The sequence below is a fragment of the Poecile atricapillus genome, chromosome Z (assembly GCF_030490865.1).
Source record: "Poecile atricapillus isolate bPoeAtr1 chromosome Z, bPoeAtr1.hap1, whole genome shotgun sequence".
NCBI lineage: Eukaryota > Metazoa > Chordata > Aves > Passeriformes > Paridae > Poecile > Poecile atricapillus.
In genome coordinates, this window is record NC_081289.1 from 143654500 (window position 1) to 143680755 (window position 26256).

The 26256-nt window shown below is 45.4% G+C and overlaps 1 protein-coding gene across 8 annotated transcripts in view; it reads right to left on the reverse strand.

Annotated features, from left to right (window-relative positions):
• Positions 1-26256, reverse strand: part of LOC131592699 (E3 ubiquitin-protein ligase NEDD4-like) — a 90247-nt gene that overhangs the window by 32658 nt on the left and 31333 nt on the right. For 3 of the 8 annotated variants that reach the window (XM_058864399.1, XM_058864398.1, XM_058864400.1), the window contains exons 3-5: positions 21324-21405; positions 17879-17917; positions 16502-16555 (exon numbers count right to left, since the gene is read on the reverse strand). In XM_058864399.1, the coding sequence (XP_058720382.1) occupies positions 16502-16555; positions 17879-17917; positions 21324-21405 (175 nt within the window). Of the gene's footprint in view, positions 1-12153; positions 14493-16501; positions 16556-17878; positions 17918-21323; positions 21406-26256 lie in introns of those variants that run through there. The other 5 variants (XM_058864394.1, XR_009280693.1, XM_058864395.1 and 2 more) reach the window with 5 other exon arrangements.

Genomic DNA, 26256 nt, shown 5'->3' on the forward strand with positions numbered 1-26256 from the left:
TTGAACATAACAAAAAACACTGGGCACCTCTGCCGAGATCTGATACACTCCTGAAACACAGTAACAGCCAAGAAAATTCCAGATAATGTCAGGGAAGGAGCAACCAGTGAAGCCTTATTCTGTTCATTACTGAGCTGCCCATTGCAATGAAAGGTGTGGCACAGGAGGCTGCAAACAGGAGGCTGCTCCTCACTCTCAGTTCCCAAAGGCTCTCTCCCTGTGATGAACAGAGTGAATTCCTGCTGTTTTACCATTGCTACATTACCAACAGCCTCTGCAAAGATGTGAATCCATTCCTCCTTAGAGACTGAACAAGCCAAATGTGGACCAAGTAAAAGAGTAGAAATGGCAGGAAGAAGGAGTTGATGCCTGAGATATTTAAAACAGGCCTGAGCTGTGAGAGGATGTGGAAAACAGGAGCAGAATCAATGTACAGAAGTGAAAGAACAGGTAGAAAGGATTTAAAAATGCATTAGAACAGTTTCTGTCCTATGTTCTGTAAGAAATGAAGGAGTTACTTAAAAAAACCTCTCAGAACAAAAATGAAACAATCTTCTTATGAAGTTTCATTGTAAATCCCCCAGAAAGAACAGTGAGGCACAACAGAAGGGGCTCAAGTGCCCAATGCAATAGTCAACAAGCACCAAATTCTAAACACTCTGCACAATAATCTGCCCTCTGCAACCCATGCAATAATTGCAGCCTGTGGTACCCAAAGAGCACTGCCAGAGCTGCAGCTTGGGCAGGAGCACAGGCCTTGGGACAAGAGCAGTTTGTGTCTCTGAACTCACATTTAAGGAGGCAGCACCTCTGCAGAATCCAACCCTCCCTGCCCACTCCACGCACGTTCTGGCACGGCAGGAGAAGGGCACTGCGCCAAGAACATTTTCCAAAGAACTCTGGCTGAAACTCTTTGCTCAGAGCCCTCAAGCCATCTTCCTTACCCGAGCTACAGAGCCAGAAAATAGTGCAAGAAAGTCTCAAACCGAGTCTCATAAATGTTGCTCTTCCAAAAAGCAAAGGAACGTTTTATGGAGCAGCAGCAGAGTACACTGAGTACATGCAGAGTAACACAAACACCTGCACGCCACCTTTGATAGCTGAGGAGTCAAGAGGCACAGAATCTCCAAAACAATGGCATTCCAAGTCGAGAAACCGTAGATGTGAGGCCAGCTTGGTAAAGGCAGCAAGCAAAACGAGGGCAGGTTTACAGCAGGAGGATTGTTCCAAGGAAGGGGGGCTGGTGTCTCTCCAAAGCACAAACAGCTGCATTTTACTACTTGGAACTTGCCCAGAGCCCCCCCAAACTCTTTATTTGTTCAGCTTCATCCTCAGCACTGCTCCCACTGGGAGGGTGCCCAGAGCACATTGCAGCACTCCCTGCTGCTGCCCTGGCAAATTGTTCATTAATGTTCTCTTGCTGCAGACCAGGAACCATTCCAACAACAGAGCTCTTATTGTCTCCACTACCATTTCTTCTCCTCTCCTCTGCACTAATCTACTTATCCACTTATCCTTCCTTTTCCTTCTGCTCAAAGAACTGTTCTGCTTTTGCTGTTCCTTCTTCTCATCAACAGCAGCTCAGATTTTTGGATATACTCAGACTTTTGGATTCCACTATATATCTGTCACGACCAGTTTTTCTGTGTAAGTTATATTAAGTTAAGAAATACAACCCTCAGAAAAACCAAGTACTCTAAGAGTAGAAATGCTCTCCTGTGCTAGGGGGTTTATATTCCCCCTAAAGCTGTTCCAGTGCTTCTAAATACCCTGGAGAACTGTAACAACCGAGATCTGAAGGATTTGAGATACAGAATGTATGCAGCTCTTGCAAAAGTGCTGGAAAGATGAGCAGCAGGATAGCTGGTTTTAACAGGAAGGTTAAAAATGGCCATCACCTTTTAAAACACATTCACCTCCTCCTGCAACATGAAGAAGGCAGCTGAGAAAGACAAAAAATGGTCAGACTGTGACTTCTGTGGGAAGTGAACAGAAACAAAACAGAAGAAATACATGGTTTTTCTCTCAAAATCGGTCAAAAATGGAACTATTTTAATAAATAGCTTGAAAAATAGAGAGATTAGGGGTGCATCACTTCCAGAGGCATAATGTGTATATATTCTGCACAGACATGCTGAGTAACCTTGCACTTTGGAATTTTCTAACTAATGATTCTTTTCTCTGCAGCTCTTCCGTGATTCTGGTCAAATTTACTGGCATTCTTCATACAAATTACAATAATTCTCAACTCAACAACTCTGCAGCAAAGAACTGCTTGTTGAACAATGGAATTCTAGTCTTCCATCACACCCATCACACTGATGTGACATTCTTCATTACTGAGCACTACTCCTGAATTTGGTCTCCTTGAAGTGCATACTGCTCATTGCAAGCAGCGCTAAAATAATATAAAATGACTCATGGCAAAGTAAAAGTCCCCAGTTTTCCATTCATCCCCAGGAGAGACACTCATTTCTGCCATTCCACCCTGTCCGTATCCACGCCATGCCCTGGGGCACCGTCAGACACCCGCAATAATTCCCCTGTAACCTGAGCATGACAAGCCAAGCTCACGGGACCCGGGATAGCTTGGAACCAAATGTTTGTGTGACCCCTCATGAACCTCCAATAAAGCCTTGTGGGCACAGCAGCTCACATTTATACAAGCTGTGATTCCCATGCCATGTCCAGCTCCCTGTGTGCCAAGCTCAGCTCCCTGTCCCTGAGGAAGTTGAGGGTGCACATCTTCATTAGCAGCAGGAAGCTGCACCTCAAGCTTGCCTCAGTAACAACATAGGGTCAGGCCTTTGTTTAAAAATGACATCCTAAGAGTGCAGCAGGGCTGTGAAATCTCTGCTCTCCCCAGAGCAGCCCATGAAGTGCCAGGGATGACCGGGAGCAGCAGCCCCAGGCAGCAGCTTTGCCAAGCGTCCAGCCCCGTTCCATCAGCAGCATCACCAGGCTTTTCTGGATCATGATGCGCTGCTTTAGGCATGTGGGCTGAGGTTAAACAACAGAGCAGCGGTGGCAGGGAAATTAAAGTCATGAAAGGCTCTGCAGGCAGGGAAGTAAGATTGCTGGAATGGACTCGGGGAAGGCACGCTGACATTTATTCAGCCTGAATTTTCCAAAGGTACTAAGTACTTTCTTTCAGCTGGCTGATCCCAGCAGTACTTACACTCAAGAAGGCATTAGGCCTGGCAATATTTGATATTGTATTTTTGCTTTAAGGATTCTCCTAATGTTATGGAAAAAAGCAAAGTTCACTGTAAGGGTTCTAAAGGCTGCTTTTCTGTGACACGAGACTGCGTCCTACGGGGTAATAATCAGAATCCTGAGGGAAACATGGCTGTGCACTGACCAGAGGGGACAGTAAGGTACTTCATGCATACGCCATTGACATGCTAATTAGTGGATATTAATTACTCCTAACTTCTGTGAATTAATCACCTTTTAAACTTACACATGTCCAAGCACTTTTGCCTTGCTGAGACCAAGAACCTTCCCACCTGCTCAATTTTCAAGGTTAAAAACAACACATTTGTTTGTAGAAAGGATAGCCAAGATTATATTGTCTAGTTCATGGGGATTAGTCACTAATATTTACTGCCAGATTTTTTATGTCATTTAAATTCCAGTCAGTTGAAAATCCAGTAGGTAACTGGTAATATGAACTCTCTGGGTAAAAAAAAAATCAAGAACACGGGATTTTGTTTGTGTTCTGGAATTCTGCACAACGATTTGATTAGAGGAAAAGCCAGAACTCCAGCACTATTGGCTGCAAACGTCTGGTCAGAGCTGCCAATCCTCATCCAATTTAGGAGCAGAACAAAAGGCAAGGAAGAGTTCTGGGCAGCTCCAAGCTCCCAGGAAACCTCTGCTGGAGCCTGGGAAAGGAGCAGACGCTGCCAGCTCCCACATCAGCTCCGTGGAGAATGGAGCTGCTGCTGCCAAGCGCCAGCACCGCATTCTTCCTTCCCTCCCTCCCTCCCTGCATCTGTTTGGGCTGCACCTGGCACAAGGGTGATGGCACCTGGCACACAGGAGCCGGGTGATGGCACCTGGCACACAGGAGCAGGGTGATGGCACCTGGCACAAGGGTGATGGCACCTGGCACACAGGAGCTGGGTGATGGCACCTGGCACACAGGAGCTGGGTGATGGCACCTGGCACACAGGAGCAGGGTGATGGCACCTGGCACAAGGGAGCAGGGTGATGGCACCTGGCACAAGGGAGCAGGGTGATGGCACCTGGCACACAGGAGCCGGGTGATGGCACCTGCCCACTCAGACCCTTTGGAACTTGCTGTTGGAGACACAAACACTGCCCAGCACAGCCCGCTCAGACCCTCTGGAACTCGCTGTTGGAGACACAAACACTGCCCAGCACAGCCCGCCTGGCACCAGGGCACGTCCCATGCGCTCCTGGCAGGGCCAGGCAACCACTGTGACTTCTCAGAGAGATCAGGTCCTACAGCACCCTCTCAGTGGGAAAGAGAAGGAGTTCCCACTCTTCCTACAGGCTGGTGAAAGCTGGGCAGAATGCACAGTTAATGCACTGAATGCACAGGATTTGCAAGCTTAGACAGCAACCCAAACCCCTACAGACACCTTTCTCTTCCTCCCCTTTTAACTGAACCTCAGCTGGGGGACAACAAAACACCCAAACTCCAGCACAATGCAATTCCCTAAGGAAAAAACACTGTGAGGTTTACTGGGGAGATGGCAAGAGCAAGAGTAGATTGATTTCAGTTCTCTCACTAAACATTATGCAGGTTTGCTTTCCTTTAAGACATTTGCATTGGGGGGCTGCTGCAAGGCCAAAATGATATTAAAAAATGGTGACATCAGACCAAAACAAATCTCTAAGACCAGTTCCCACAGTGGAATGGCTCCCAGAAGGTTTTCCCTACTCAGCCAGTGTGCCATTCCTCACATTTGCAAACAACAACAAAAACTGTATTTCCCTTGCTCAGTTAAGATCAGGAATTTTTATGCAATGAATTAAAAATGTGTAATAGACCTCAAATAATATCACCACAAATTAATTGATTACTGAAAACCTCTTTTCATACTTCATGTTTTACTAAACCCTTTCAGAAATTGCTGATATCCAGCTTCACACATCAGAGACAAGGCAACCGCTCGAAAATGGAAATATAATTTATTTCATTATGCAATTTTTATGCATAGAGCGGACTCACAGAAGTATATTTAGGCCTTGGATAACATCCAAGCTAATAATTAATTATGTTTTAAACTACTTGCAGTGTAATTCCCAATATTTCCCATTTTACCTGTTCTTTCCACAGCACTCAGTGCAATTTTTATTTTATTTCAACAACTCGTCTCATTCCTTTGCCTTCAGCTCTGGAAGCTTCTCCCACACACCCTTTTCATTTTTTCATTCCTTTCAGAGACAAAAACCTGGCTGGTCATCATGCTGGTTTAATTAATTTATTTTTCTGTACATAACTGCTGACTTTTGGAAGCTCCCAACATCCTCCTGGTAGATGAAAAGATGGATGAAAGCATGGGACTCCAGATGAAGAGAGACAGTAATATATTTTACAATGAGATTTAATCTGGAAAGTAACTAATCAGGGTAGATTTGGCTTTGGAATAGCTGCTGAAGTAAAAACTTCAGTCTGCGTGCAGAACTTCTGTTCTGTTTATGTGTACAAAACATGAACGTTCTGAAACTCATCATTACTTGACAGCTTTTCTCAAACAGCAAAGCAGCTGAACAGCACAAAAAGCAATCAACACTCTCTGGTTTCTTCTCTGTAATTTTCTGTGGCTAGATCTGCACCAAGGCAGCTCTGGCTGGCAGCTGCAGCGTTAAACTCGTGTCAGCATTTCCAGTATAAATTCTCCACTTTGGAGATTGCTGTGTACCCAACTCACATATGGATTTGCCATGCAGGAGCAAAGAGATTATTACTGCTCTTTTGAAAAGTGATACTATTTCCATCTCTGCTGCTCAAGGTTTTATTCTGGTTTCTTCACAGAGAAATACCAACAGATACAGTTTTCAGGGAGAAAAAAATGCCTGACACAAAGTTCAGAATCCCAGGGAGCTCTGGGAATGTGGAGGGATGAGGTAAAAAGACAGCACTGCCAGCTATTGACTCTGAAAACCTGACTAAAAACTACAGATGGGTTTCTCAATTCTGCAGGCTAATCTACACTACTTGCCATGAATTATTTGTCCTCCACCAACACGGGGGGAAGAAAAAAAGCTGAATTTATTCAGGTCCTGCCTTGAAATGCAGCTCCTGCTCTGGCCAGGTTTGAGCGCACCCACCTCCCCAGTGCTCCAGAACCCGCCTGCAAGCTGATGGACACCAGAATTAGCAAGGGGGGCAGGTGACTTCTCACTAGGGAGAGAACTGATTTTGTCCCTAACAGAAAAGCTAAAGAGACCCAAGGAATGGAATTCATCACCCTCTACCTGCAGCTGTCAACAAAGTCCTTATCTGCAGAGAGCAGAGGCTTTCCAGGTGGCCATCTGCACTCCTTGCAGAGCAAGTGGAGAGCCAGGAAATTCACAGCACTATTCATTTGAACCATTTAAACCTCCAGCTAAGAGCACACGAATGATTTTCTAGAAATGCCTGTTAGAGCCCAGCTAGCCTGCCCTGAAGAAGGACTGCAAACCCAGACATGTGCAGTCCAGAAGGAAAAGCAGCTCTGAGGAGAAGGCAGCCTCTGGAAGGTGCCCACACCTCCCTCCTGAGAATGCCAGAGCACAGCTGAGCTGTACCAGTCCAGCCAGCCTGAAAGGGACACACTGACAGAAGGAAGATCTGGAGTGCTGTATCCAGGTCAGGGTCCTCAGAGAAAGAAAGAATGAAAGAAAGATGTGCAGCTGTTGGAGTGAGCCCAGAGGAGCCCATGGCCCCTCTGCTCTGTTCTGCAGCCAGGCTGGGAGGGCTGGGGGTGCTCATCTGGAAAGGAGAAGGCTCCAGAGAGAGCTCAGAGCCCCTTCCAGTGCCCAAAGAGGGCCTACAAAAAGGTGGGAAAGCAACTTTTTGCAGAGGCACAAGTGACAGGGCAAGGGGGGAATGGTTTTAAAAGGGGAGAGATCTAGATCAATATTAAGAAGAAATTCTCTACTCAGAGGGTGGTGAGACAGGCACAGGGTACCCAGGGAAGCTGTGGCTGCCCCAACCCTGGAAGTGTCCAAGGTGAGGTCAGACAGGGCTTGGAGCTACCTGGGATGGTGGGAAGTGTCCCTGCCCACGGCAGGATGAACTTTTAAATCCCTCCAAACCCAAATCATCCTGATTCTGTGCAAGTCTCCAATACTTGGTCTGCTTTCAGTCCACAAGTCAGATCCTAATGGAGTAACTGCTGCTTCCAGCATCATCTACATGGAAACGGGCCAGGCAGGCAAGCAGTGAGGTACAAGGAACAGGATTTGCTCCATTTTTGTCTATTTATTCTTTGGACTTGGCAGACATTTAGACTTGGGGTTCAGGAACTACACGTGAACCCATTCCGACTCAAGCCCTAGGGATGTACCAGCGTCTCTGGACACCAGGAAATGAAAGATTTAAATGAAGAGCTGAACACTGCTGGTGACTGAGCACAGGAGTGGCACAGGCAAGAAGTGCAACGCTAGGGAGGAAAACAAAGATCCCTCCCTGAACTGTATTAACACCAAATAACACTTATGTCTGGTCATGGTGATTTGAAGGGGTGAAAATCCCTTTTTGTTTTAATGAAACAATGAAGATTCTCACCAGCTTTCCTTGTGCTGATCAGCAATACACAAAGCACTTGGTGCCTTTTAACAACTCAGGAGAGAGCCAGAGCTTACTCTGAAACATTGACGTTTATTTATTTTTAATCACACTGTTCACTTTATGGGCTCAAGTAGAAAAACAGAATGATAACTTGGAACTGAATTTCATACCCACCAAAATGTATCTCTTATTTTGCAAATGACACTGCTGAAAAACTTGAACAATGTTGTTCCTTCCCTGTCCTTTCAACTGTCCCCAGAGGCAGCACAGGGCCAGCACAGCCGTGTGCTGCCTCATCACCCCATTCAGATGAGCCATGGGGTGGGACTGCTTGGTTAGGAATTCTTCTTTCCCAACCCACTGGAGCAGGGACAGAGCAGAAGCTGGAAACACATGGATAAGGACAGAGAATGCTGTGCCAAGGCTTCCATAGCATTGACTGTGCACAGCATGGCAGAAGGCTGAGCCCCAAACCAGGCTAACAGGAAACACCAAGGTATAGGGTGAGCTCTTGGGCACATTTTCCCCTCGATTTGCTAATATGAGAGATGGTGTGTCATGATCGCATCCCTTTCCTGACAGCTCCTGACTCCATCCACAGCTGGTGGGTCAGCTAGGCAGCCTTTTCTGCAGGAAGAGTCTGAATGTGTTCCTGAACAGAACTTCCTGCAGAGCTGATGTCAACCACAGTCCCAACCAAGGCAGAAACCAACCCTGCAGGAGGCTCTCCCTGTGCAAGAATGGTCTATGGAAGTGCTGAACTCTTTAGACAGACATTTCCAATCCTGGATAGGGCAGAAACACACATCTTTTCTATAGATGACTTAACATTAGCTATACTGTGTAACATATTATACTGGACACCAGGAAACTGTCCCCAGCAGCTCCACCAAGGCCATCAGCAAACCCACTGACCTACATTCTCTTAGGCCAAACTCACAAATAAACAAACCCCAACATGAATAAACTGATTCCACTCACAGGTCTCACAATGAGATAGAAAAGAGAATGGTTCCAAGGTTTTAAACTTGCCTTGTAGTAGTGATTTTCTGCATGGATTGCTATCCATTCTTTCCAAACTTTGCCCCGGTGGAAATCTTTTCCAAACCACAGGATGTCACAAAGGTACAAAAGAGTTACCAGCAACCTTTCTGTGCTGAAGGGGTGTCACTGAAACCAAGAAAAATGGGGAGTGGAATGAAAGGACTAAGGAAGCATCCTGCCCCTCTAGAAAAATACAGTGTCAAAATCCACTGGGCATTAAAATACATTATGATGTGACTGAAAAAGTGTTTTTTTCTCATCTCCATTGCAGCCATGTAATTGTCAGTGGCTAATTACCAATTTTAGAGAAGGACTCCAGCAAACACAGCCTTTGTTAAGAGCAGTTGGCTCTGCTATGGGTGATAAAAATGACCCCTGACCACCACTGCCACATCTCAAGTCAAGCAAGGCATGTCTGGGGGTGGCACAGCCCTTGGGAGTGGCAGAGCCTGGCAGCAGCACTTGCAGTACCTTGATTCCACTGAGTTCCACGTTCCTCAGATGAACTTTTTAACCACTTCTACGGAGTCTGTGTGAAAGCCATCGTGTGCATTGCACATGTTCACCCAACCCTGCTTCCACTTTGACAGAAAGAGTTGCCAGAGCAGAGTTTTAGCCAGAGTTCAGGCACTCGGTCCCTGCTTTGCCATGTGGTAGCTGGGATGAAGCTGCCGCCTTTGGTGCCCCCATGCACCCTGCAATGCAGCACTCTGGCCTTTGTGACTGCTCCACTGCTGTCATCAGAGGATCCCAGCATGGGGTGGGCTGCAAGGGATCATCTTGTTCCAACCCTCTGCCACAGGCAGGGACACCTTCCACTGGAGGAAGATTCCCTTCCCCTTATCTGAGCTTGCTCTTTTTGGTTTATGCATCCCAATCCCAGCTGGCATCTTCAGAGCACAAATAGAGTCTCTACTTTTGTAACAATATTTATTCTAAAATGATTTCTAAGAGAGGAAGAGCTGAGCTGTGAGAAATGCAGGCTTTCAGAACCCAGAGGTGCTGCTTCTGTTTGTTTACTAAATATATTTCAGTCCTACTCCTGCAACACTTTCCTAGGGCACGCTGTATTTTGCTCACAAAGATGCCTTTGTCAGCTCTCTCCAACAGCTGTCCAGTACATTTTTGAAGTGTTTCCCACAAATCCAGCTCTGCACTCACAGCCCTCAGTGATAAACAACAGCAGAATGTGCACAGACATTCTATTGCATGGCATATAATATCAGAGCAGGCAAAAGAATTTGCAACGAGGCTTCCAAATAAAATTTTTCACAGTTTGACATGAGCTCAGCCTTTACTTAATATTTTACTCTGTCTGGTAATGGAAGACATCCTGCCTGCCCCAAAGCACTTGTCTAAAAGAGCAGATATTTGAAAGGTCACAACCACTCGGAGCAGCAGGACTGCAGACGCCCGCTCGGATGTTTGCTCTGAGATAAATCAGGCTGCAGCAGCTGCTGCTCCCAGCCCTGGCCCAGGCCCTATATCAATCACATACACATAAACTTCTTGCACTGGGACACACCACAATTATGGTTTTTTTCACACTATCAACTATATAAACCATGGCAACCTCTCCCTTCAGCTTAAGAGATCAGATATTTCAGGCACTCCCTTAAATCACAGATCTTCCAAACAAACTTCTGTGGGACACATTAAAAATGGCACCTTAACAAGGAATGTTCTGTGGTTAAAAAATGCAACAAAACTTGCGCCAAAACGCTTCCATTCCCCACACTTCCCACGGCATCCTGCCCAGTCCATCACCTCTACCCACAGTATTTCCGGATTTACTACAAAGTTGAGAAACACCAAAAAAGGGTTAAGTTTCAATCAGTTCTTTTCCTTGGAGAGTTTCTGCCCTGCAGGATGCAGCACCATGTGGGCTGAGCGCCTCTGAGCCTGCCTCGATCCATTCCTCATGGTCACTCACACCAAGAGCACAGAGGAAACAATTTCCTCCTTCTCCTCTGGGAACACTGCAGCGTGTCTTTGGGAGGGGAATTGTTACCACAGGGGGGGATGAAAGCAGGGACTTGCAGGGAGAGATCCTTTAGGAAAATGAGAACTGCTGCACAGACCCCAGGGCACATCTCTGCAATCCTCTGCTGCCTCTGTGCTAGGTGTGACATCCCACAGCAACCTAAAGAACTTGCGACGGTGGGCCACCGGGAACAGCTCATCTTGGAAAGGAGCAAGGGAGAATAAAGGGAAAGGGAAAAACAGATATACCTTTTTCTGCTCCCTTACAAATCCTGGAACCAAACCTGTACCAGCAAGGGATTTCTTTTTATTTTACTCTTTGAAGAAGGCTGGAAAAACAGGGAGCCCACAAGCCTTTGCACAGGAAAGCTGCAGAGTCACCCCTGGCCTTGCTGCAGGGAGCAGCTGTCCCTGTGCAGCATTTCAGTGCCTGAGAGCACAGGAGCCATGGAGCCTGAAATCTCCTCAGTGACCACGCCACAGCTGGAGCCAGAGCTCGCTATGCTAAATCCAGCAGCCCTGAGCTGGGAACTCGAGTGGGCCGTGTTGGATTGCACAGCAAAGCAATTTAAGCAAATGACTAATCTAAACCCTTTGGTTCCGTTCCTACTTTGGGCTTCGAAAAAGTAGCTGAAAAACATCAATCCTCACCTGCTGTAACAAAGCAAACCCAGAAGATTAATTTTGCCATCCTAATGCCAAATCAAGGCAAATCCAAACAACGAGACTGTTTACTGCGCTGTGCTGAGCCACTTGCACTTGGACTTGGATCAGGACTTGCAGCATACAAAAAGCATGACGTGTTTTTCACTTCCAGAAGGAGGAAAGAGAAATTACTGTAACAAAGGTTATTTTTTCCCCAGACTTCTTAGTACCTTAACTAAGTCAGTATTTGAAAATCTCCTGATTGAAGTTACCCTAAGATTCCCACAGCCTTAACAACTTCATTACAATACACATTTTTAATGTGTGTAGAGGTACACGTGTGCCCACTACACTTAGTGACAAAGTATTTGTTTTTAAAACCAGAGTGCACAAGGAGTTCTTCATGCAGCAAGGTCTCAGCCAACTAAACTAACAGGAACATTAAATTTGCTATTTAAATGCCGTGATTTTAAAAAAATCTTTCCAGCTGACGTAACAGTGAATTAAGAAACATGTGACAGTAAGATCTGAAAATATTACCCTGGATGTAATCATGACCGAGAGCAAAGTTACAGGAGATTAGAAATGGAGGCGATCGGTAGCTTGCTCCACAGAAAGGCAGAACATTCCAGCACTAACAATGGAAGCGCTGCAGTTGGCTCCGGTCTGGCAGCCTCTGTAAGGCAATCCGTGTTTTGCCAGCGCACGCACTTTAGCAGCATCATACTTACTGCGGGGCCGGCCGCCGTGGGACCGGGGGTGCCGCTGGCCTCCTTTGGGTGACCAATGCCCTGACTTTGTTCTTCAGGCCCACGTGTGACAAGAATCCTGAAGTGCTGCTGCCTCATGTTTTGATCCGGTCTGATTTTAAACAAGCATCCCTGCCCTTGAGGCATCCGCTCTACCGAATTGCTTCTAGGTATTTCTGCCCTGTTCCTGCTGTTTCCAGGCAGTTCTGAACTCAGCCCATCACCTGCAGGGCTAATTCCCTCTGCTGGTGGCTGGACAGGGTAGGAAGTACTCCTTTCCAGCCGGATCCGAGGGTACCTGACCAATCTGTCCCCTTTGGTTCCGGTAAAGCCGAAGTTACCTCCACCTCCTGCGCCTGCACCGCTCGTCTGTGGCTGCTGTAACTGGAGAACAAAGAACTTTTTCCCTGAATTTGCTGACAGATCTGGCACATGCTGCAAGGACCAGCGTCGGGGTTCAGGGGTGGGAGCATTATTTGGAGCCTCGGGACCAAAGGGAAGTAGAGTAACTTGAGGCACATCTGTGCTTGAGGCCCGGTGCTGAATCCTCACGCCGCTTATGTTCAAAGCTGAAGCTGCTTCACTTGCTTCTTCTCGCTGGGCAGGCAGCAGAGCCTCCTCGCTCTGGTTATTAGTTGGAACACTACAAAATACTCTACGGTTACAGCAGACGGTTCCATCCGTCTGCTGCCCTAACTCCTCCGGCAGCCCGGGTGAAGAACTTTCAGGAGTCACCTGTGGAGCGCTCGGAGAAGAGCGGTTTTCAGCAGAGGATGCGTAACGCTCCCTCAAGTCTGCGAATTTACAGAGAGGCGTCTCCTCTGGAGACTCCGGGGACTCGTCGGCGCAGCCGTCGGCGCCTTTGCGCTGCAGCGAGATCTGCATGGATGAGCTCCTGGTGGGGCGCGTGTCGAGGCCGTTCAGCAGCTGCGGGATGAACATGGATGTGCTCCTTTTCAAGGAGCCCGCTTCCTGCGGATCTCCATCGCCGCCGTAATCCGCTCCGTGCCGCGAGAACGCGTGAGGGCTGCTTCTTCTCGGCAAGGTGTGGAACGCCATGAAAAAGTCATCTTCTCTCTCCCGGGCAAGGATCTCCGATTCGGGGGCTGTGTTGCTTCTCCCAGAGCCGAAATGAAACCGCAGCCGATGGGCCATGGTTTTACAGAGAGAAGAAAAGGAGAGGGAGAACAGCAACAATTCAGGCACTGCCAGAAGTTAAAAACCAAAGACATAAACTCCTAGAAAAAGTGTCCCATCTGCCAAACGGTTAGCACTGCAGCCCTGGGAGCGACAGATAGCAGAAATAGCCCAAGTGGCAAGCAGCATTCCAGGCATGATTGGGCAGGAGCAGTCAGCGCTCCTACACACATGGTGACATAGGGTAGGATGGTGGGAGTCACGTGGCCTGGTTCCCCCTCTCCAATGTAAGTGTGTGAGGAGTTTGTTTTTTCCTTTTCTTTTTTTTTTTATAATGCCAGCAAGAGCCTGAAACAGCACCTTCCCAGCTGCTCCTTTTCCATCAGGGAGGAGCGGCCCCAGCGGGAGAGCTCTCGCAGCTGACCGAGGCAGTGAACACACTCAGCACCGCTATAAATCTCAACCACATCAGATTCACAGGGCACACTCCGAGAAAGCACTTGCAGAAAAATCTAACTACAACACAACCACTTCCATTATGTGTTAAAAGTGTAAGTCAACACCACATGCAAATGAGGAAAATTCTTTCAAGCGTAACATTTTGGTGTGTTACAGCTCTGGGCTGTTATGGCGGAACAGTAATAAATACAACACGGTTATGCTTTCCATTTTAACCGTGCTCATAACACAATTAAGCAACAAACTTTTCCCTTTAAAAAGCCCCAACAGCAATGCAACCTGCACACCCCTTTGAGTAACTACAAATTACAAACAAAGCAATCGTACACGTGGCAAAGATCTCTCACACAGTGAAAGCAGCAGAACCGTGCAGGACAGCAAGACACAAAGCTCCTTTTCCAGATTTACCAGGCAGTACAGGTGAGGGAAAAGCAGAGCTGGGTGTCGCATGTGCCTTTGTACCGATTTGTCCTGCACAGAACTGCCTGCTCCTGGCTGGCCTCCAGCGAGGGACTGGGCAACGCCACCAGGCGTGGTTCTGCCAGCACGGAGTACAGTTACACCCTCTGACAGCCAGAGGAGCTCAGGAGAAGGACAGGCAGACAGGATACACCAGAATGTGAACAACCACCCTAGGTCAGAGCTCTGCTACAACCCTGAGGGCACTCACACGTGAAGGGTGCGCACACTTCTCAGCACGCAGCAGAAAAGATTCTCTGGGTAACCAGATGTGCAGCTCCATCTCAGGGCCTGGGCAGCTGTTCCCTGGAGGAACTGGAAAGCCTCAGTCTTGTCAACAGCTCTGAAAACCTGGATGCGGCGGGTCAGTCCTCTGCCTAGACATCTGAACTCTGCTTGCAAGCAGCTTGCTTTCAAAAGCCAGAAAATTGCCAATCCCAAGAGTAACGGCAGCTCAAACTGATCAAACTGCCAGCAGCCAATCCCACATTGTTTATGTGGATTATGAGACACAACAAGAATGTGAATAGCCAAAAATGGTTCTGGAGATCGCCTTGTAGAAGCACCGGTGTTGCTATTATTTTATCTTCTTTTTCAGTTAAAACATATTACTCAAGAACACGGTCTCTGCACCCAAAATGAAGCTGCATCCATCACATTCACTCTGTTGAGCTTAGGGAATAGAAAGGCAAGGACACCTGCAGAGACAAGGTGCGCTTTGATAATTTGGGAACAAGAAGAAGGAACAAAGTCCTTCCAAGGAAAACCATTTAAGTATTGACAATAAGTATGTGAGAATACAGCCAAAATAATCAGTTCAGTGTCTCCTCATTCTAGAAACAGAACCTGATGGAAACCTGCTACTCCAAACCCCCCAAAGTAGTCACCTTGCCACAGACCTCCTGCAAGGAAAGCCATGGCTCCTGATCCCAGGTGTTGCCTTGGCCAGGAGGTTCCAAGCCCAAGGACAGACTGACTTTAGAGGTAGGACCAGAAGAACACACACAAATCAGTTCAACAAACAAAAGTGCTGAAAGTGCCAGGGTAAGGCCAATACTGCACACCCAAACTTGAAAATCCAAAGCAGTATGTCTGAAATGAGTATCCCCAATCTGTCATTTCCCAGCTGTCACTGCATGTGAGTTTTTTCTCCAACCCACCTCCCTGCTCCTGTGGCACCTCTGCATTCCAATGGCATGTGGCAGTTTGAATGGTGCAGGTGGTCATTAAGATAATTATACACAAATAAATATGCTCCTGGTCAGCCCAGTGTAGAGGCACAGTGCCACTGGTTCACCAATTTACTTCCCCCTGAGGAATTCAGCCATTCAGCTGCCAAGTCCTCTCTCTCCCCAGATTACAGCTTGTGTGGTTTCCTTTGCTCTTTGTTTATTGGCAAGAAAGAAGGAAAGAACCTGTTTGTTGAAGACAGATGCTTCTACACTGTCTTTTTTTACTATAAGTATCTTCACAACTCTGATCCTAATTCTCAGAAAGGAAACAAGGTTAGTAAAGACTACTTCTCCCAGCCCAGAAAAAGTTAATTCCTGATCTCACAAATGGAGAGATGGTGTTACAATATTCAAAAAGCACCCCCCCCAAGAGCCATCCACCAGTGTGCCACTGCACTGGTGTGTTCAACCCTGGATGTACAGAGGGACACTGTCACTTTTCTCACCCATGGAACTACAACAGGAGCTAGCAGCAATCAGGTGGTGAAAGCCTCCTCCAGAAGAGTTACTACATCAGCCAAAAGCAGGCAAAGACCAAACCCACTAACAACACGTGAGCATTGTAAGGCAGAGAACTGAAACCCAACAGAGCATCGTTCTGCCATGAGCCCAAACCTTCACACACACACACACCATGTGCACACAAGGTGCAGTCTGGTAACCACCTCCAAAACACGGCACAGAAGCACTGAAGGACTGGAAAGGGACACTAAAATCATCAGGGACTGGAGCAGCTGCTTTATCAGCAATTAAAAAGGTCAGGACTTTATTGGTTTGAAGTGGAGAGGCCTATAGAAGGACAGAGTGAGGGTTTCCCTGTCAGAGGGCTGGGTGAGGAGGACTGTTTTGGTCTGACCAAGAAGGGCACTGCTTTAGTGCCCTTTTAGCCCCAAACTCCAATGGTTTTTATCCATCTGTTTGTGTTTCTTGGCACTCTCACTCAAACAACAGACTCAAGACACCTTTAAGTTGTGTTGTATTTCTATCAGCCATGGCACACAGAGCCTTGAGATCAGTGTAACACAACCAAGACAAGCACTCACCAGTCTGTTCTCATCAAACACCTCAAACAGGAGCCGATGGTTGGTTGGGTTTACCTGTGAGAAAATGCAAATGTCACTGCAAGTTCAGCAGCTGGACAATAACAATACCTGGGTACTGGCTCAGGCAGCAATCAAACCAAGGTAAAGAGGACAGGACTAACAGGTCTGATGTCAATCTTTACTCAAACTGGAGCACCAGAACCTTACTGCAACTGGCAAGAGCCTGGCAGTTGACAGGAGAGCTTTTATTTGCTGTGCTCAGTTACTGCATTTCCCTGGCAGAGGACCCCTGGACACACTGCCAGGGCTCCCTGACTGACTGATTGATTTATGAGGAGCAAGAGTTTTGCTGCATTTCCTTCAGAATTTCCCATTCTCAGGTATATTTCTGACTGTCCATGGCTCAGCAACTCTAGCCCATTTAGCACACACACCCTTGGAACACCCAGCAGAAGTCTCCCCAACACCTGCAAACAGCAAATATACCTCCAGGAAATTATTTACTTAAACTGAAGCAGAAAGACTGCCAGCATTTAAAAGGACAAAAACAAACATAAGAAGAACTCTGTCAGAAAGACAAAACAGCTGCTATTACAGAACAACAAGCTCTACAGTGTTTGATCCAGTTGATGCATTTTTTCAGAAAAGCTTTGCAAGCCAGGTTACTATGACCAACATGTCTAATTAAGAAAATTGAGAAGTAATATACCACAATGCACTAATAATTCTGTGGCACATCTGGAGATGGACATCCCAGTTTTGAGACAATCAGAGAACTATGACACTCAAAATGGGGTCTAAATTATTTTATAAGTCCTGTTATTGCTGAAGGACGTTCAAGATGTTTTAACAGCAGTGTGAAAGTGTTGTGTATTCCCTTTTCCTGAGATTTTAGATGTGTATTAGCCCAGACAAGCTGTTTGGTGCATGTGTCCCAGTTAGCATTGCCATGCTGAGGGACATTCAACGTTCAACATTGCAGTGGTGGCACTGCTCTCCCAGAGCTCCTCATCCAGCACAACTGGAACAATCTGCCACATCTGCCCTCGGGCACTGGTGTTTGAACCCCCTGAAGTTCTGAACCTCACCTGCTTTTGTGAAAGCCACAGCCACACTAAAGGTCAATAGCTGTTCTTTGGAAAAATATTGTCTGCAACCCAGTAGCAAAGTTATTGCTCTTCATATTTATATAATGGCAGGTTGGGAAACAGTTTCCAAGTAACCCAGAGCCAATTCCTGCTGAGCATTCCATCCCCACAGAAACAACAGCAAGTGCATGGGGCAAACAGGGATTTGAAGTAAACATATAAACAACAGTCAGAAAACAAGATCAGCTGTGCAGGTTCTAATAATGACCACAAATAAAGAGAAACTTACTCTGAAGTAAAACTCTTCATTCCATTTAGGGTTCAGGGTCTGTAAAAGAAAGAACAATATTTACATATTAACTTTAAGTTCTCTGGTGTGCAATTATAACAACCTACATGCAAGTGACAGTTTTAAATAAAAGAGGAAGAAAAGCATGTAATAAAAGAAATTTAAAAATACATTGCCATCTAGAAATTCTCTATTGAGTAAACCAAACGTGGGAGGATATTTGAGTCACGATGATCCTAAAATAGACATTAAATATAATTTCATGATTAAAAGACAAATCATTGTGAATCTATAGAAATAAAACCTGAAGACATTTAATTCTCAAGATTCATTGAAACCCAGATGAAAAAAAAGTATTTTTAAACACAAAGGTAACTTTAGGCCTACTAAAACATGCTCAGATTTATACTGTGAAACAAACAGAAAAATAATTTAAAAACCAAAAACAAAAGAAAAGGTTATTCCTTGGAATAGGCAAGATATTCTTCCCATCTCCTCCCAGCCCAAGGATTTTAATTTTAACAACCTGACTGAAATGCACAGAGTAAATGTGCATATAGACTGCAAGCTGAAGTAAGCTCAAGCATGACATAATAAACTGATAAAAAAAGAGATGAGAACTCCAAACAGTAATTTGGGGAATTCAAGCTTGGGTAAGTATAAAAACAATTGGACAATATGTCCAATGTTTTTGTGCTCATGCCAAATCATTCCCTCATGCTCTCACACAGCAGAGATTTACGGGCAGAGCTGACAGGAAAAATTGGCTTTACACCCACGACAATTCTGTTCTAGCAGAGAAGGGGAATCTTGGCTGTTTATCTTCCTCCTTGCTACAGATCCAATAAATTCCTCTTGTGCAGGACATGGGGGCTGACTGTACTGCACCCTTCCACAAACTGGGAGCACAGGACCCCATGGCAGAGCAGGAAACACCTCCTCAAAGAACAGAGCACCCTAAAGGGCAGGGGAACCAGTGAGAGGAAGGGATGGGCCCGTGGGCACAGAGAAACTTTCAGCTTTTTCCCCTCAAGGATCACAGTGTATGCAGCAAAAACTACTTTAAACTGAAGCAGTAAGGAAAACAATGTTACATTTTAAACACTTGTATTCACCAAATGCTACTGCTGTTGGCAAGAGAGGGTACATACATTTCACCAAACAGCACTGCCTTAACAATGGTTTGGAGGGCACCACTGCCCATTGATAATCCATTAATTCCAAATGCTGCTTAACCACAGAGTTCAGGGAAATCTGATGGATGAAGCAGCAGAGTCTTTGATAAATGCCTGGTAACTCACAGAAATTTCTTTCACCTTTACAATTCCCACTCTTCCTGGGCTGAGTCCGAAAGAAAACATTTGAGTGCCAGCAAAGGAGAAGGAATTGCAGCAATAGCTCCACACAGGACATGAGCAGGGAAACAGTAACAAAAACTCAACCTCAAGGAGAGCTACATCCCGAGGAGGGCAAGTGCTCCACACACCAAGGACTGCCAGGAGTCAAGCTGAGCTAGAGCTTCCCCGGGTGTTCAAATCCTACAGCAAAGGAGGACATGGAGAGAAATGATGCTCCTGAACGCTGGAGCTCAATGGGGAGACTGGGCATTCTCAGAGATGGAAAACTATTTTAAATATTCCATAAGGGAAAGGCAGAAGTCTTTCTGGAGCTCAGCACAGTCAAGGTGAAGAAATTGAAGAAACTGGATAATCTTCATCTGAACTTTTAAATTCCAGCAGGAATTTAAAGAACATGCTGACCACGTTAGAGGATCAGAAGGCAGCAAACAGCAAATCCAGCTTTCCCTGCTTGAGAGAGAACCTTTTCAGCAGGGCATTCCAAACACAGCTCCAAAACAAAGTACAAAGCATTAATCAAACCTTACAGCTGGATTAACTATGGAGGGAGATAAATGGAAACAAAAAGCCTCAGGAACTCAACCCAGGTAGGCATGCCACATGAAGCTGACATTTTCTGGTAACTTTATTTTCTCAGAGTGAGAAAACAATGAGCATTTAACCCCTTTGGCAGTGAAGCACTTCCAGAGGCACAGTCCAGTTGTGATCTGAGCCAGATCAGACAACGGCACAGCTCACGGAAAAGGAGAATAAAAAGGGGACACTGCAGCTCCTTCTGCTTTCCCAAAAGCACTCCTGCAAGGCAGTGATGCACAAAGTTACTCATTCAACTGAGGAACACAGAAATGAGGAGAAAAATGAGAAACACAGAGCTGCAGGAGGTAACTGCCAGTCAGTCACTCCTCAGATCAACTGTATTTGGTATTTTTCTATTAATGATTTGAACTCAAAATTGAGATATGATAATGATGTTTGCTATTTACAAAATAGAGAGAAGATTGCAACTTGCACAGGGAGAACTCTGCCTTGAGATGAAATTTAACAATTCAAAGCAGAAATTACCAACTAGAACTTTCCAACACATGAGGTAATACCACTCTTCCAGAAATGTCTGAGAATGTCTGGGCTTTGATTGACAGTGAGAAGAAACAGTGAGAAAGGCAGATGCAGTCCTGGGAATGAAACAAGCACCAAAGGCTAACCAGAAAGTCTTGGAAAATTCTTTTTCCACATCAAACATGCCCTGGTTCTGGGACAAATTCTGCTTGGATCCTCCACACCTCCAGGATTCCACACTGGTGTTCTCATGACACCCCATGTCCTGATTTTAGAAGTGCATCATTCCAGTTGGTGTTTCCAATAACAAAATTCTCCTCACTATTCTGTTTTGCAGCAATGATTTCAACTGAACCCCTGTTGATTCTAAACACCTCCATAAAAGATGACAACTCATTATTTTCCCTTACTTTTCATACAGCTTATGACTATTTTCCTCTCTGCCACCAATACCAGCAAAATAAAAAAATAAATATCCTTACAAAATCTTAGGGTCCTGATAGTGACAAATATCCCCTGGCGGAATTTTGTTTGTATGAGCTGAAATTGAGAAATGAAATAAAACCCAATTTTGGTTCTAATTAAAAACATAAGAAATCCCAGGATTCTCTTACACCATGTCTTCTGTCATCTGGTTATTTTCAATTCCCATATTAGGAAAGTATTTCAAAAATTAAAATTTTGAACACAGTGATCATTCTTGTTAAAAGTCAGATAAATTATAATTAAAGCAGAATTTCTCAGTCCTTTATTTCAGCCATGTCTTTCAACAAGATATGAATTTGAAAAAAGAAGCTGTGAATGGTGCAGTGGGATTTGATAAGCCAAGCTTTAGGGAACAATATCAACATGGTAGGTGCTGTGACCAGACCAGCAGGACTTGTTCTCCAATTTTGTTTTGGAGAAAACCACATTATACAGCTGCTATAAATGTATTTAACAATTTTAATTAGTGCTGCATTATGTTATACAACTGTGTTCCGGTGTTCTTAATCCTTCCAAAGCCACGGAATTAAAGAGTATATACGTACCTTTTTGATAGTTTTTGTCTGCACAAGAGCAAGTTCTCTGTTCTCATCTGCTACATACAAGGAAAGTTTCACATAGGGGTCACTGCAAAAGAAGACAGCAGGTTTAGTGGCCTCAGTTGTACAGCCAAGAGCACTGCAGAAGGAATTTATCACTCAACTGGGTGAAACAGCACCTCCAAACACTTCTAGTGGAATTGGCCCCAGTGAAAGCTCCAATCTCTAATGAGCTGCTGAAAACAACACACTGAAAATGGGTGTTTGGATGTGCTCAGTTAAACCCTGCCCATAACAGCAGAGGTCATTCCCTGCAGCTCTGTCCCTGCTCCCACCCAGCTCCTGCCCACAGCACTCCATTAAAACCAGTCACACAAACGGGAGCCGTGGGCTTTGGGAGAGACTGCCTGCAACCAAGCCTGGAGGCTGCCAGGGGTGCAGCAGGAAGCATTTGAAGCAGTGCTTATAATTGTTTTGAACCATAAATCCAAGCTGCACGGTATCAGCAGTGATTCAGACAGGGCAGAGAGCAGCCTGCTCTAGCGGGAGCTGCTCCTGCCCACGGCACAGGGTGGAACTGGAGCTCTTTAAGGTCCCTTCCAACGCAAACCATTCCAGGTTCTGTGCTCTAAACTGGGAGAAAGAGTGTCCTGTAGGAACAGGTGAACTACACACAGGTACAATGCCAGGGAGTGGAACGGGTGCCTGAGTGAAACCAGGATCCTGACCTGCTCTGCTGCTTCCCTCTCAAGGCTGCAGCACACTCAGCTAGATGATGATCCGAGCTTTCTTGAAAGCATCAACAAGAGACACTCACAAAACCACCAGACATTCAGATTTTCCAACCAAGTCATTCAAATGCTGATACTTTTTGAATTTAAGGAACTATTTTGTTACAGCATCACTACAGAACAATCAGCACTTGCGTGTTCATTATGCTGGATGCTCCACGTGTCCAATATAAAATGGCACAAAGGTGGAGACAAGAATAAATGAGAACATCTTATTGGATTGATTATTCCTATCAGTAGGCACACATAAATGCTTCTACTTAAACTGCAATTAAGTTCAGCATTAAGCACCAAGGTTTAGAAGAAAGCAAAGCATCATTATGATTATAAAGAAATGCTGATGCTGCTTTGAACTCTTTGATGAACCGTGTTAATATTTACAGGTTTCTTCCCAGAGTTGGGTTAACAATCCATACTTGGGCAATGTTGATTTCAGGAACCCTTAGAAATGCTGCTATTTTTAAAGTGCTAAAATACCCTGGATCAATCTTCTGCCTACAGAAAATGAAAACTGTGAAAGTGTCACAGATTATTTTTTCAATCTATTTCTATTTAAAAAAACCCAGAGAATAATTAAGTTTATTACAAATTTCCACAAGGAAATTTTGCTTTTCCTGAAGGGATTACTGACATCTCTGCCTGCTCTAAAAGCGGGACAGAGCGAGTCAGAGCGAGCTGGGCAGCCAAGCTCTCGGTCCTGGAAGTGAAGCTGGAGTTTACCCAAAGGATTGGATATTTGAGACTGTTCACTTACATGCATTTGTTTACTAAAAACAAACCTGTATGGAGACCAAGGGAAGCTGGCAGTGCCCCGAATGGAGCTGTGTCCCACAGCCCTGGAGAGCAGCTCTGCACGAGCTTGCTCAGGGACACAGCACAGAAGGGAACGAGCCACGAGGAATTCAGAGGTCCCTTCCCAGCCCCAACAGGCCAGGGGGAACACAGAGACAATTCCTCACACTGCAGTTACATGAGCTCTTAGAGACTAGAATGCACCTGATTAATACTAAAATTCTTACGTTTGGAAGTCAATAAAAAGCATTGTAAAGCTTCTAAAAAACTTAGTACCTAGAATCAGGCTCAGATTCCAACAACCAAATAAGCAGTCGAATTTGCAAGTGCCACTAAGTGAGCAGCTCCAGGTGAAAGCCATGCTCTGCTGTCTGCTCTGCAGGGAACACAACTGGCACATCCATAGAGACACCAGGAGAATGAAACAAGCTACAGAGGAAAATAACACACACCAGCTGAGACCTCCTGGGAAGCTAACATTGTAATGGAACAAACTGGTGAAGGAATCAGAGAATGGCAAAGAATGGGAGAAGGCAGAGCCCCAGTTAAGAACACAACTACAGCAGCAAAACAAAATAACTGGGATCCCAGAGAACAGACACTACATGTCAAAGCAGCAGTAGAAACACTGAGGGAACTTTACAGTGCTTAATTGCACCCTGAAAACCCAGCTAATAGCAAGTACTCCAGATTATTGTGGCATCTTTGCAAGGGAAAATCAATACCAACACGGAAGGTCTATTAGACAAAAACATGAAAATCAGTAAAATTGAGGAAAACTTGCAAAAGAATGAAATACTGCACCTGGTCTGTTAAAAGTCACTGACGAACCAATCCACAAATTGGAATGAAACAGATGCAAAGATAAGCAGTAAAATACCAGATTTCTGTCTAACAGCAGTGTCTGCAGAGCTGTTAAAGGAAGGAAATCCTGATGGTTCAGGTGACAGAAGACAATAATGAGACACCTGCTGAGAACACAAGAAAAGCCCTAGAAATCAATGGGGTGAGTTTGGACAATGCTGTCAGGCATGTGGTGAGATTCTTGGGATGTTCTTTGCAGGGCCAGGGGCTGGGACTCGATGATCCTGATGGGTCCATTCCAACTCAACATATCCCATGGTTCTATGATTCTAACTTTTGAGCACAGAAAGCAGACTCAGATCAGCCTGGAGCTGCACCTGCCAGATATTCTCACCCTGAAACAGACTGATTAAAAAGAAGGGAGATGGGGATTAAAATGAAATAGTGCTTTGTTAATTTTTCCTCAGGCAGACTCACTGATTCCTCAAGGAAGCAATGTGGATCCAGCACTCCTGGAAAGCACCATTCCAAGCAGTGCATTAATACCTTCATTGTGCTCTAAAAACAAGTGGGAAATAAAGCAGCTCATCCCACAGCTCCTTGTGAACACCAGTCTCAGCCCTGGACTGCTGATTTGCATCAGGATTGAAAAGGGCTGGAGAAGTTTAGGAGTGTGCCACTGGATGAACAGGAATGAAGCCCTTCCACTCCCATGGATAACTTCATGGATCTGACATACAGAACTTGCAAGGAAAACTCTCTGCAGAGGTCACTGAGGAGAAGTACTGGGTTTGCCTGGGGAAGAGGATAAAGGATTCAATGTGGAAATGTCACAAAACAGAAAGCTACAAGTAGAAAACTTGCTCTACATCAATTTTTACACTAGTACCAGTGCTAAAATGCCATCTTAATGAAACCTGCAGCACAACAAATTGATAGCCATGGACTGCTAGGAAGCTGCTAACGCAGGAGATATCCAAGAGGAATCTAGAGGTGTTTTGGTGGAATCACTGCAATAAAAATGGAGAAAGGAGATGGATAACGCCTGGGGACACTACAGATGGCCAGCCCAAGCCATAGTTACACTCAAACAGCATTGCATGCACAGGGACACGACAGACAGACTGACAGACAGCCCAAGAGGTGACCAGACTGCAGCTGCAGGGCATAATAAACCTACACCTAGGGCAACAAAGAGAATTTCGAAGGACCAAGTCATGCTTAAAAGAGAAATGAGCCCAGTCACCATCATACCAGTGACTGGAGATGAAGGGGAGCTGATTTGTGAGCACCTAAATGCTCTTTGCTACCAAAATCAAAAATGATTAAAAGCACTAAATCTCATCTCTCCAAACATCAGCACCTGCCAAGATCAGGAGAACCTTGAAGCTGATAAGAATTCTCTGGAGGATAAAAGGGAATCCTAACAAAACAATGCTAACAATGGAAGCTACATTAATCATAATCACAACTTAGTACAAATAGAGTTTGGCAGAACAACAGCCATCAAAACAATCTGAAGTCTTAAGAAATCCTTTTCCCAACCTCTGGAATCCCTCAGACATCCAGAATTAGCTATTTGCCACGGTTTTGCCAACTTGCAGTATTTGGCATTTTCTTAAAGCTGAAGCAACTGTAGCTATGTAATTTTCATCTTTCATTTGAATCTCAGCATGAGAAGGCAAGCTTCCAACTCCTTTTCTGGAGGACAACAAAAGCACTGATGACTCAAAAACTCCAGTGAAAAACCTCAAGGAAGATCAGCCTCCTTTAAAAATCTCATTACTTTGGAGCAGTGTGAAACTGGGGCCCATGAACAGTGTCCCATTTGTCCACATGAGTCTGGAATCCCATTTGCTCTATACTTTTGAAGCAGTTTTGAAAGCAAGTCTCAAAACTAGCTTCTTCCAGTGACATGATGTATTATTTACTTATTTTAAGCTCCAAAAGAAGGGGGTGGAGAGCACAGGCACATGTGAAAGAACAATGGAACTACTAAGGCCTACATGGCTCTATTTTTATTTTAAAAGCTGAAACCGCCTCCCCACATATAAAATTTAGTAACACTTGTTATGCAAGTGCGTGAATGCCAGGCTTGTCACATGCAGGCAAACTTTGCATTTCAAAATAGCCCGACTGGTTTCCTTTGGAACAGTCTTGCACAAGATAATTTTGCTTCTGTAAGAAACACAGAACCATTCCCTTTGTGCTGCCCCTTTTCTGCCTCACATATGTGAAAGAACAGCTCCTGGAATTCTGGCTACAGAAGTGCTGGCACACTCCAGCATGAAGGTAGAGAAGCCTCTTCCTCACAGGCACATCCCAATCTGATTCTTTCCCTGGTCTTGAGGGGAGCACTATCTGGCTGTGGGCTGATCTTCATCCATCCCCTCACTCCATCCAAGCTCCCTGCACTCTCCTCGGTGCAGGCACACACAGAACAACCTCCTTATTAAAGCCTTACAGCACATGTCTCCCTGTACTCCCGAGCCACAGAGGCTGAATGTTTCCACAATCCCCAAAATGATCACCTTCAGATTTCTGTCCAGAAC